General features: G+C 41.1%; 1 protein-coding gene across 1 annotated transcript in view; it reads left to right on the top strand.

Moving 5' to 3' along the window:
- ANK2 (ankyrin 2) overlaps nucleotides 1–12,997 on the top strand; it is a 220,910-nt gene that overhangs the window by 186,228 nt on the left and 21,685 nt on the right. The window contains exons 37-39 of the mRNA XM_044913085.1: nucleotides 1,487–1,525; nucleotides 3,436–3,457; nucleotides 6,677–12,928. Coding sequence (XP_044769020.1) covers nucleotides 1,487–1,525; nucleotides 3,436–3,457; nucleotides 6,677–12,928 — 6,313 coding nt within the window. The remainder of the gene's footprint in view (nucleotides 1–1,486; nucleotides 1,526–3,435; nucleotides 3,458–6,676; nucleotides 12,929–12,997) is intronic.

Raw genomic sequence — 12,997 nt, 5'->3', positions numbered from 1 at the left:
TTCATCTTATAACCTATAATGTTTTGGGGGTATCAAACTAATTTTTCAATGATTTTAGCATGATTAGTATAGAAAATACTCCCATGTGACAAGGGGTAGATTTGAAACATTGTTGAAAAGGAACACTTCATCAATTCCTGACCCAAAGTCTCCTTACCAGGTATTACTTTCTATTCAGACTGCTCAGCATTACAGAATTCCTGGCTTACTCTGATCAAGTTGAAGACGACAACTGAATGAATTAAATGTTGGGGATAACTTAATTTTTATTACTTAAAAAAATTTTAACCAATATCTTTTCAGTGGAAAGTTTCTCCCCATCCCCCATGGCGGTCTGTAGGGGGCTGCAGAGCTGTCAGTATGTGTACTAGAGGTTGGGGAGGGCGATGAGTAATGGCAGGTAAGACTTGGAGGAGATGTAGAAATATATTTAAAACCCTAAATCTTGACTCCACAAAACAAAGCATTTTCGACACTTCTTTTTACCCACTATGGTATATTTTTCTTAACCAATTATTCTTCTAAATAGAGATCGGACACAGAGAGAAAAGCTTCATGTTTAACGTTGCAAATTCTCATTATATGATAAAAGTGAAATATTATCTGTATATGAAAACACATGCATTATTCCAGTAATTGGAATACAGCAATAAGTATATCCACCAAATGAGCATAATCTAATTTCACTCCAGTGATGGAAAATGTACTTTGGGGTTTGTAGATTTGTGAGTCACCGAAGCAGAATGCCAAATAAGAAGCACAACAAAATATATACTGCTGTGGGCAGTCCAACTGAGTGACGTATAAAGATGAATGAGCTTTGTCTCTGATTTCAGTGAACTTTCAGTGTGCTGTAAAATAAAGCATTTACTTTATTATTACACTATATTTCTAAGTTGAGACATATCATTAATGCCATGATGGTCCAGGACACCTTTCCAGTTAGTAACTCAAAATAAAAAGGAAAACAATGCCAAACATTATATACACTTCACATAAACTTTAGAATTTAGTAGCTCTTTATTATAATAGAACTCCTAAATATTGCCTGTGTATTCAAAATATTTTTACCATAAGCTTATTTGTGGTCTTTAACATTTTCGGCTAGTATCTGTAATGACTGGGATATATCATCCCCATTTCTCTAGACATATGCATCAAATCCATTAAATATCCAACTTTAAGGCTACTAGTAACCTCTAGGATCTGAAATGAGTATATTTGTAATTTTAGTTCTTTTGTCTAAAAATTAGTATACTTATAATTTTGGTTCTTTTGCCTCTTGAATCTACAGACTTTCACATTTAAATCAATCCTTTTAAATTTTTGTGCCTGTCTTCTATAAACTGTTAGTAAGAAGAAAACCAGAGTACGCTGATGGTATGCTTGCCTGTTGATGTTTGTTGGCAGTGTATTTAATCTTTTCTTCTAAAGACTCTCTACTCTTCCTGTTCTTGATCTGACTCTGATTCCTTGCCACCCCAAGATGCCATGCAAGATGGAAAAAAGAGAGCAGGAAGAAGAGGTAATTGTATGGCATTGTCGCTTATTGATGTCTGTATTTGCTATAACCACTAATAAGAGCACATAGTTAACCTGTGTTCTTAGAAGGGTTATGCGGTTGTTAGTAACTGAAGGGTCACAGTTTTACTTAACCTCTCTGAGCCTCTGTTTTCTCATCTCATGGACTAAATTCAAAGGATAGTAAAGCTTTCTCTATAAATTGTTACCCTGTCTCTGTGCAATAATAAAGGTTTCTCTACTGACTACTGAAGGCCAAGCCATTATTTCAGTTCTCAAAGGTTGGTCTGGAGATCAAAACTTTTTTTGTTTTTAATATAACTGAGACATTATTTGTCTTTTGCCTCCCGTATCTCCACAAGCTGTAGAGGAGTTTTCCAGAGGCTACATTACATATGATGACATCATCAGTCTGACTCTGGAATGGGTGCTTGTGTATACTTAGGTTCTAGGAATTTCTCAGTTTTAATGTATAAGACAGATATTTACTTGTATATATCAAACATAAACAGAAGTTCTTCAAGGTCTTCAATAATTTTTAGGAGTGTAAAGGAGTCTTGAAACCAAAAAGTTTGAGAAGCACTAAGACTAAAAACTTTAAGAAGTGTATAGTTCAACCAGTAGACTATAATATTATAATGCAGAACTCTACTAATAATGAGCACTTCTTATAAGGTAGATTCTTTATTAAGTGCTCCACGTACCTGATCAACACTGATCCTCACAATTGCCCTGTGAGGTCTGTGCTATCATAGATGAAGAAAGCCAGTCTTCAAGAGGTTACCTTGAATAAAGAACCTTTTGAATAAGACTTCTTTGATAGTCCAGGCACATCTGTGTTTGTTTCCCTTATAAAGATTTGAATGCCCAAACATCATCATAGAAATGAAAGGAAATTCCTTCTACTTCCCTATTTACATATTGGTTCCTGCTTATAAGGTAGACAAATGCAGTTGTTATTAGTTGCACATAAAGATTTTCAAATATACTAGTGTTATATTTTTAATGTTACTTGATGGATTTGGGAATACAAAAACATAAAGAAAAATATAGTAAATACCCTTGTACCCACCAGCTTAAAATGTAAGGCCTTTTTAGTGCAGAGAATTGCCCTGAATTCACTTTTTACTCCTACCCTGGCCGCGGAGCAGGACAAGAGGGGAGGTGATAGCCTCACTGTCCTGCCATATAGAACCATATGCACAGTAATTATGACAGGACAGATGTCAACCTTCCCCTCGATTGTATAGCCACTCTTTGTCTCACATACTCAGTTTCCTTCGTGCACATGGTGACCCCCTCACCAAACCTGTTCAAAATGGTACCTACACAACTTCTTAGAAGCACAATGCAACTATAAAACCATTTTTTGCTATATTTAAATGAGTTTCTTGCATTAGGTTTGTGATTGTTCGATTGAATATTTTCAGGAGCTATGCAGGGCAATAGATCCAGTTTGTATTCTTTTCAGGATTTAGAATTTTGGCTTGTCATTAATGACAATGAAACTGCTACTTCTGTAGAATGTATTACCCTGGCATGCTGTTTGTTCTTTCCTTCTTTTTCTCAACTAAATTGACACTGTTTAACACCCACTTCACTCTTTTCCTGGCCTTTTCCCTAATACATATGTATTTCTAACATCAAACGCACCCTGGATCATATCTTGCTAGAAATAACATTAAAAAGTGCTTTCCACCTATGAAGTCTAGAAAGGAGGTTTGTTTTTTCCCCAAAGTTAGGATAAGAATCAAGGAGACTCTCAGGAAGAACTGTAGCAAAGTACTTTGACCTTCCTCTAGCTTATGTTATCTCCCCATGGGTGTGATTATGAATAGGAGCTTATTTGCACATCAGGGGCTGTGAAAGCAGACGCAGTTTGTAACCATTCAATTTATGTATGTTTTCTTTCAGATCGATATGACATCAGAAAAAAGTAAGATTTTAAATAAAATTGAGTTTGTTTGAAAGCTGGCTACAATAAAGAGAAGCATGAATTAAAATGCAGCTAGTTGCCATTACTAACCACTATAATAATTATATTTTTATATTGTCCTTATTAATCATTAATGTATATTTAGAAAAGCAGCTTGGCCAGTTAAATTACAAAAATATCTAATTTGTTGAGCTAATTAGCAGTAAAATGCAATGATTATTCATCTAAGCATTCACTTTCTTTTGATACCCCTGTTAACCCTGCATTGCTGTTATGCTTGTTTAGAAACCCACCCTACCATTTTTGTCCATTTGTTAGCATAACATTGTCATCTCATTTTTTTTTTAAGCACTGACATGACAGTATCACTTTTATATCAAGCAACACTGACTTCGGGAGAGAGCTCATTATTTTTGTAGGCTACACCTGCAAAAGTGATACTGTCTTAATAGTTCTCAGCTAAAGCTAACCCTCCCCCCACCCCCACTACCCAGCACCTCTTACTGTGGTGAAGTATAACGGACTTCTTTAGGGCTGCGGCCTAACGGACTTTTGTGAAACTTTCTGGAAAAAAAAAAAAAGAACCAGGAATGCAAAAATCAAAACCTTCTGGATGAAATTACTAATCACAACATTGTGCCATGATAGGGCTAATTTTAAATAATGATGCAAATCCTAAATATAATTTAGTACAGAGAGAACTGGTTTTTACAGACCTTAAGAGAGTTATCTTAGAACTCATTTTGGGTTTGTAACAATACATTAATATTTTAGTTTTGGGGCCTGTTTCTGGTGACTCTGGTTTCTTGTGTGGAAGAAGTTGAATTTTTCAGGTTTCTTTCTTGCTTCTATGCCCCCAAATAGTTGAGGAAAAAAATACTAATTTTTATTGTTTATTCATTTAAAAATTCATTTTGATTCACTGTATTTCAGGTTGCTATTCCCAAAAGGAGAAAACTTAAAACCATGTTTAATATGGTCATCTGGCCCTATGCAATGATCCGGGGGCTTTTTTTTTTTTTTTTTTTTTAAGACTTAGTATAATGTAAATTACTAACTTACTGGGATTTTTTTTTTTTTAAAGATTTGATTTATTTATTTGGAGAGCAGGAGCAGGGGGTGAAGGGCAGAGGGAGAAGCAGACTCCCCACTGAGCAGGGAGCACAAGGCAGGGCTCGATCCCAGGACTCCAGGATCATGACCCGAGCAGAAGGCGGCCGCTTACGGACTGAGCCACCCAGGTGCCCCTAGAATGCTTTTAATTGAGAGTTTCTTTGCTCTTATGTTAAATCATCATTCAGGACTAGATTATTTGAAATTCTGGATGTTTTCATTTGGTTTGTACTTAAACAAATCTGCATTGATATAAATTATTTTAAGATATCTTTATATATGCATAGTCACAGAGTATATCTCCTCAATAAATACCAATTCTCCCAAGAGAAGACACTTATTTGTTAAAAAAGTGACATTATCATTGCCTTAATTCCTTTTTTTAAAAAGAGGTTTTATTTTATTATCCCACTTTCTTCTTCGGAACTACTATGTTTATTTAAAAGGCCCTTTTCTTTGTTTCTTGAATACTAGCTAGTAGAAATTCAAGTTTAATACATTCCCCTGGCTCAGTTGTTTAAAAAAGAAAAAGGAGGGGGTGCCTGGGTGGCTCAGTCAGTTAAGCACCTGCCTTCGGCTCAGGTCATGATCCCAGAGTCCCAGAATCGAGCCCCGCATTGGGCTCCCTGCCCAGCGGGGAGTCTGCTTCTCCCTCTGTCCCTCACCCCTCTCTCATGCTCTCTCTCTGTCTCAAATAAATAAAATCTTTAAAAAAGGAGGAAAAAGCTACTATATAGCTATAATGCCACAAATTCTCCTAAATGACTCCCAGGTGTTGTGAATATTTTTTAAAGTTTAAACATAGACACGTTTGGATTGTTTTGTTGTTGTTGTTTTTTGTTTTTTTTTGGTTTAAAGACAATCCTTAGTTTAAAGACAATCCTTAAATAATCTTCGTCTAGGTATAAAATAACCTCTAAAGAAGAGCTCTAGTGAAGGAACTCTTTCCTAAGTCTTTTCAAAAGCAAATCCTAAAAGAGTTTGACCGACTTTTCCTTTTTGCTTTGAATGGGTGCAGGTCCCCACTACCTGTCCCTCGAATATACTACTACATTCAGCACCTATGTACAGGCCTGTAGAAAATAAATATGCTTCACCACAGTAATGTGTTCCATATTTGTTCTAATTTCTTAACCATCCTCCTGCCCGTGCATTTCAGCAAAGCCACCGCTCCCACCAGTTTCTTTCCACCTTTGCTTTGCATGGAAATAACTTGGCTTACATAAACTGTGCGTGTGTCTCGTGTGACTGTCTCTGATTTGGATTGCCATGCATCACATTTTAACTTTGGACTCACATATAAGTTTAATCACAGTCGTTGTTTTGTTCTTTTTTTTCTTTCCTTTCCTTTATTTCCCTCCTTGGTCTGTCCTTTATGTGTCTAAACCAGGAGGTTGCTCCAAGGAAAGGACCATGCCTCTTAGCACAAGACCATTCGTTTCATTGTTAGGTGTGAATTTCCCTTAGATGAAATGCCGGTCTGCAGCTGATTCAGACATCTCTTATATAGTCACTGTATATTGGCAGAACAAAACATACTGATTTCCGGATTTTTATATGATTAAAAAACATATACTTCATTAGAAGGCATTCTGAATTTGCTACTACTGGCTTTCTCCTAGAGGAAATCAACTTTCTGCAATTTCTAATGCTTTTTTCCTTTTCTTTCCCCATGTTTATATTTTTTTTCAACATTGATCTGTAACATCTGAACAATCTTGAGATACTTCTGTGTAATTTCACTGCGTTCGTTCTTTGTTTTGATCTGTGATGGTGTGTGTGTGTGTGTGTGTGTGTGTGTGTGTGTGTCTGTCATGGCTATTTGTTATAGCTTTGTTGTATGTGTGGATGTGCTGTAAGTGAGAAAATTAAGCAAGTTATTTCCTGCTCATTTTTCCTTTTCAGTTTTTGGTTTTGTTTTTTTTTTCCGTTAGCCTTGCTTTGCTTTTGTATCCTGAGACCTTGTGGATCCACCATTCCCAGCCCATTCTGTTGTCCCTCCCGCCACAACAGGAAAAGACACTGTGTCATTTCAGTCCTGATTACATTTGCCAATATATTTTTTGATTTCCATTTTACTTTCAATGTTTTTCATTCACATCAAAGATGATGAGACAGAATCTACAGAAACATCTGTCCTGAAAAGTCACCTGGTTAATGAAGTTCCTGTCCTAGCCAGTCCGGACTTGCTCTCTGAAGTTTCTGAGATGAAACAAGATTTGATCAAAATGACCGCCATCTTGACCACAGATGTATCTGATAGGGCAGGTTCTATCAAGGTGAAGGAGCTGGTGAAGGCTGCTGAGGAAGAGCCAGGAGAGCCTTTTGAAATTGTTGAAAGAGTTAAAGAGGACTTAGAGAAAGTGAATGAAATCCTGAGAAGTGGAACCTGCACGAGAGATGAAGGCAGTGTGCGAAGGTCTCAGTCGGAGAGAGAATTAGAGGAAGAGGAATGGGTGATTGTCAGTGATGAGGAAATAGAGGAGGCTAAGCTAAAAGCACCTTTAGAAATCACCGAATACCCATGTGTAGAAGTTAGAATAGATAAAGAACACAACGTCAAAGTAGAGAAAGACTCAACTGGGCTAGTGAACTACCTTACTGAGGATCTAAATTCCTGTGTGTCTCCTCATGAAAGGCCACTGCAGACAGTTCAAGAGATAACAGGGGAGAAGCGTGAGGCTCTGGCTACTGGCAGGAGCTCTGAAAATGAAGGGAAAGATGCAACCCCAGATGAGACACAAAGTGCGCAGAAACAGCACAAACCGAGCCTGGGAATAAAGAAGCCAGTGAGAAGGAAATTAAAAGAAAAACAAAAACAAAAAGAGGAAAGTGTACAAGGTAGTGCAGAAAAAAGTGAACTTAAAAAATGTAGTTCAGAAGAGTCATTAGATGAAGATGCAGGTTTAGCCCCCGAGCCCCTTCCCACTGTAAAGGCCACTTCACCTTTGATAGAAGAAACTCCCATTGGTTCCATAAAGGACAAAGTAAAGGCCCTTCAGAAACGAGTGGAAGATGAACAAAAAGGTCGAAGCAAGTTGCCAGTCAGAGTCAAAGGTAAGGAAGATGTGCCAAAAAAGGTAACCCACAGGACACATCCAGCTGCATCACCCTCTCAGAAGTCAGAGAGGCATGTACTGGCATCACCCTCCTCTAAAACAGAAAGACACTCTTCTCTTTCCTCCTCTACAAAAACTGAGAGGCATCCTCTGGTGTCACCGTCAAGTAAAGCTGAGAAGCACTCACCTGTGTCCCCCTCTGCAAAAACTGAAAGGCATTCCCCTGTGTCATCAAGTAAAACCGAGAAACACTCACCTGTGTCACCCTCGACAAAAACGGAAAGGCACTCCCCTGTGTCATCTACAAAAACAGAAAGACACCCACCTATTTCACCTTCAGGTAAAATGGACAAACGCCCACCTGTATCGCCCTCTGGGAGAATGGAGAAACATGCACCAGGATCACCTGGGAGAACAGAAAAACGCTTGCCTGTGTCACCAGCTGGACGAATGGAAAAGCATCCACCTGTATCAACCTCTGGAAAAACTGAGAAGCATCTGCCTGTGTCGCCTTCTGGGAAAACAGAAAAGCTACCACCTGTATCCCCCACCTCAAAAACAGAAAGAATTGAGGAGACAATGTCTGTCCGGGAGTTGATGAAAGCTTTCCAGTCAGGTCAGGACCCATCTAAACATAAGACTGGACTCTTTGAGCACAAGTCAGCAAAACAAAAGCAGCCACAAGAAAAAGGCAAAGCTCGGGTAGAAAAAGAAAAGGGGCAGATGCTAAACCACAGAGAAACACAGAAAACCGAGAGTCAGACGATCAAACGAGGCCAGAGATTTGTGGTAACAGGAGTTTCCGAATCCAAAAGAGCAGTCCGTGCTTCCTCCGTAGGGTTTAAGAGAGAAGATCTAGTTACAGAGAAGGCGAAAGCTCTTAGCCACAAAACACCTGAACCCGTTCAGTCAGCACCAGAAGAAGAAAGCCATAAAGAGAGTGAAGTTCCCAAAGAAAAGCTGACTGATGAACAGGGAGACATGGATCTCCAGATCAGCCCAGACAGGAAAACCTCCACTGACTTTTCTGACGTCATTAAGCAAGAATTGGAAGACAATGACAAATACCAACAATTCCGAATGAGTGAGAAGACAGAAGAAGTACAGCTTCACTTAGATCAAGTACTTACTAGTCCTTTCAACACAACATTTCCACTAGATTACATGAAAGATGAATTTCTCCCGGCTCTGTCTTTACAAAGTGGTGCTTTGGATGGCAGTTCTGAGAGCCTCAAGCCTGAAGGGGTGGCAGGTTCTCCATGTGGCAGCCTGATGGAAGGGACCCCTCAGATTAGTTCCGAAGAAAGCTATAAGCATGAGGGCCTTGCAGAGACCCCTGAGACAAGCCCAGAAAGCCTTTCTTTCTCACCGAAGAAAAGTGAGGAGCAAATTGGGGAAATAAGCGGAACGACAAAGTCAGAAACACCAATAGCAGTTCCTTCAGAAAAAGACCATCCCTCAATCAAAGACATCACTGATGGTTCTGAAGAACAAGGTGCCATAGTCACTGAAGGCACGGAGTCCTCAGCTGAGTGTTTGCTGAAGGAGGCCACCCTAGACCCTTCCAAAGATACATGCCCCGAGCAAGAAGATGATTCCCTTGGCAGCTGCAGTGTGTTACTAGCCAAAGAAACACCCAAAGGATTGACTGCGGAAGCATTCTCTGATGAGGGTCAACTTACGAAAGTTGGTTCAGCCCACAAAACCCACACTGATACTGAAGCTCAGAAATCCACAACCACTGAGCCCTCAGATGAGACAAAGGCCTCTCCACGGCCCGAAGCTTGTATAAAGACAGGCACAGGAACTGAATCAAAGCCCCAGGGAGTTGCTAGAAGTCCCCAGGGGTTAGAACTTGCACTCCCTAGCCGAGATAGTGAGGTCCTCAGCCCCGGTGCTGATGAATCCTTTGCAGTGAGCCACAGAGACTCCCTGGAAGCCAGCCCTGTGCTGGAGGATAACTCCTCACACAAAACGCCGGATTCTCTGGAGCCAAGTCCTCTGAAAGAATCCCCTTGCCGTGACTCTCTTGAAAGCAGCCCTGTGGAACCAAAGATGAAGGCTGGAGTTCTCCCAAGTCACTTCCCTCTTCCTGCAGCCATAGCCAAAACAGAACTCTTTACGGAAGTGGCCTCTGTGCGGTCCCGGCTGCTCCGAGACCCGGATGGCAGTGCCGAGGATGACAGTGTTGAGCAAACGTCACTGGTAGAGAGCTCAGGGAAGAGCCCCCTTTCTCCTGACACCCCCAGCTCGGAAGAAATTAGCTATGAGGTCACACCCAAAGCCACAGATGCAAGCACACCCAAACCAGCTGTAATTCACGAATGTGCAGAGGAGGATGACTTGGAAAATGGGGAGAAAAGGAGATTCACACCTGAAGAGGAAATGTTTAAAATGGTAACCAAAATCAAAACGTTTGACGAACTTGAACAAGAAGCAAAGCAGAAAAGGGACTACAAGAAAGAACCCAAGCAAGAAGAATCTTCTTCATCCTCTGACCCAGATGCTGACTGTTCAGCAGATGTGGATGAACCAAAACAGATGGAGAGTGTCGAGGATGAAAGCGATGTCCCTGTGGTAGTAACATCGGAGAGCAGAAAGACTTCTTCCTCCTCCGAGAGTGAACCTGAGTTGGCACAGCTGAAAAAAGGTGCTGACGCAGGCCTCTTACCAGAGCCAGTTATTCGGGTGCAGCCTCCTTCCCCACTTCCATCCAGCGTAGACTCCAATTCCAGTCCTGAAGAAGTACAATTTCAACCCATCGTTTCCAAACAATACACTTTCAAAATGAATGAAGATAGTCAAGAAGAGTCCAGTAAATCAGAAGAAAAAGATCGTGAATCCCATGTACCTGAAGAGAGTCCTACTGTTTCTACTAACGGCCCAGATATGTCTTATGATGATCTGAACGGAGATGCTGAGCAACCAGAAGTCTGTGAAGGCCATAGGTGTGGGACCGGAAGTCCCAGCAGCTCAGTCACTCCTATACCTTCAGGTCTCTACAGCTCCCCCAGGGAAGATGCCAACGAGCAGCTAACTATCCACGAGGAATCAGTACCTCTGCAAGACACTGATGAAAAAGACACCAAAGGAGAAGAGCTTGATGTTTCTCGAGTGGAATCTCTACAGATAGATTGCCCCAGTGAAAGCTCTTCATCTTTGTCCTCCTTGCCTCACTGTCCAGCCTCTGAAGGACAAGAATTAGATGAAGACATATCCCCTCTCTCTTCTGCTACAAAAAGGGAGGACACCAAAACCGACCAGGCTTTTGAGAGCTTACCGAAGGACTATGCCACTCAAGACTCACCGATTACTACTCAAACAGATAAATTGTACATGGATGTTCCAGTGTCTGACCCAGCTGAGACTGATGAAATCTACGATCCTCAAATAATAAGCCCTTATGAAAATGTTCCTTCCCAATCTTTTTTCTCCAGTGAAGAAAGCAAAACCCAAACGGATGCAGGACACACAAGTTTTCACTCTTCGGAAGTGTGTTCTGTTACCATCACATCCTCTGTTGAAGACGTGGTGGTAACCAGCTCCCCCAATAGAACTGTTTCAAGCCAAGAATCTAATTTTGAGGACCAAAACATGGAAAAAGAATCCAAACAAGAAAGCACCTCATGGGAAAAGCAATCAGATCAAGCCCCTTCATCTTTAGAGCCTTCTGTACCAAATACATCAGCAGTTGTTAGTGACCAAATCAGCAAAGTCATCATCACAAAAACTGATGTGGATTCGGATTCCTGGAGTGAAATCCGTGAGGATGATGAAGCCTTTGAAGCTCGAGTGAAAGAGGAAGAACAAAAGATATTTGGTTTGATGGTAGACAGACAATCACAGGGTACCACCCCTGACACCACTCCGGCAAGGACCCCAACTGAAGAGGGGACCCCAACCAGTGAGCAAAACCCATTTCTCTTTCAGGAAGGAAAATTGTTTGAGATGACCCGAAGTGGTGCCATCGATATGACCAAAAGGTCCTATGCCGATGAAAGTTTTCACTTTTTCCAAATTGGGCAAGAATCCAGGGAAGAGACTCTCTCTGAAGACATGAAAGAAGGGAGTCCTGGGGCTGAGCCCCCACAACGGGAGACATCAGCTGAGTCACTAGCTCTCTCAGAATCCAAAGAAACAGTGAGTGAGGAAGCATACTTAATTCCAGATGACCTGAGTGAGGAAGCAGAGGAAATACCTGCTTCAGATGCTCAACTTAACACCCACATGGGGAACTCAACCTCCATTGAAACATCACCAAAAGAGGCTCTTTCTGAAGGCGCCGAGGACCTCCCCACCACACAAATGGGTGATACGCCTCCTAAATCTTGTGTGAAAGATCCATCTTGCCCTGACCCCCCTGAATCAGTTGTACACATTCAGTTAGATTTTTCCGCAGTTACCAGGTCTGTGTATTCAGATCGGGAGGGTGATTCTCCTGATTCTTCCCCAGAGGAACAGAAATCAGTAATTGAAATCCCTACTGCACCCATGGAGAATGTGCCTTCTACTGAAAGCAAATCCAAAATTCCAGTAAGGACTATACCCACATCAACCCCGGCACCCCTATCCGTGGAGTATGAGAGTTCCCTTTCTGAAGATTTCTTACCCAGCCTGGATGAGGAAAGTAAAGAGGATGAAACAAAACCAAAGTCTAAAATCCCTGTGAAAGCCCCTGTCCAAAGAGTAGAGCAGCAGCTTTCACATCTAGATTCATCTCTCCAGAAAATAGTGGCTCCTCAGGGTCAGGACATGACAAGCAGAACACCAGATAGTGGAAGCAAATCTGAATCTGATGCCAGTGCTTTGGACTCAAAGACCAAATGTCCAGTAAAAACCAAAAGTTACACTGAGACAGAAACAGAGAGCAGAGAGAGGACAGAGGAGCTGGAGTTAGATTCAGAAGAGGGGGCCACCAGACCAAAGATATTTACATCCCGATTGCCAGTTAAGAGCAAAAGCACCACATCTTCCTGCAAAGGCGCTGTGAGCCCTACAAAAGAAAGTAAGGAGCATTTCTTTGACCTTTACAGGAACTCCATAGAATTCTTTGAGGAGATTAGTGATGAGGCTTCCAAGTTAGTGGATAGACTTACACAGTCAGAAAGGGAGCAAGACTTAGTTTCAGATGATGAAAGTAGTAGTGCCCTGGAAGTTTCAGTAATTGAAAATCTGCCACCTGTTGAGACCGAGCATTCAATTCCTGAGGACATCTTTGACACAAGGCCTATTTGGGATGAGTCCATTGAGACTCTGATTGAACGCATCCCTGATGAAAATGGCCATGACCATGCTGAAGGTATTTGCCAGCCGCTGGGATTCCCTGTGCTACGCATGTCATAAATTTGATATCGTTTTTTTGTATATC

The sequence above is a fragment of the Neomonachus schauinslandi genome, chromosome 2, assembly GCF_002201575.2.
Source record: "Neomonachus schauinslandi chromosome 2, ASM220157v2, whole genome shotgun sequence".
NCBI lineage: Eukaryota > Metazoa > Chordata > Mammalia > Carnivora > Phocidae > Neomonachus > Neomonachus schauinslandi.
The sequence above is the reverse complement of the archived record's forward strand: the minus strand, read 5'-3'. Positions and strand labels throughout refer to the sequence as shown.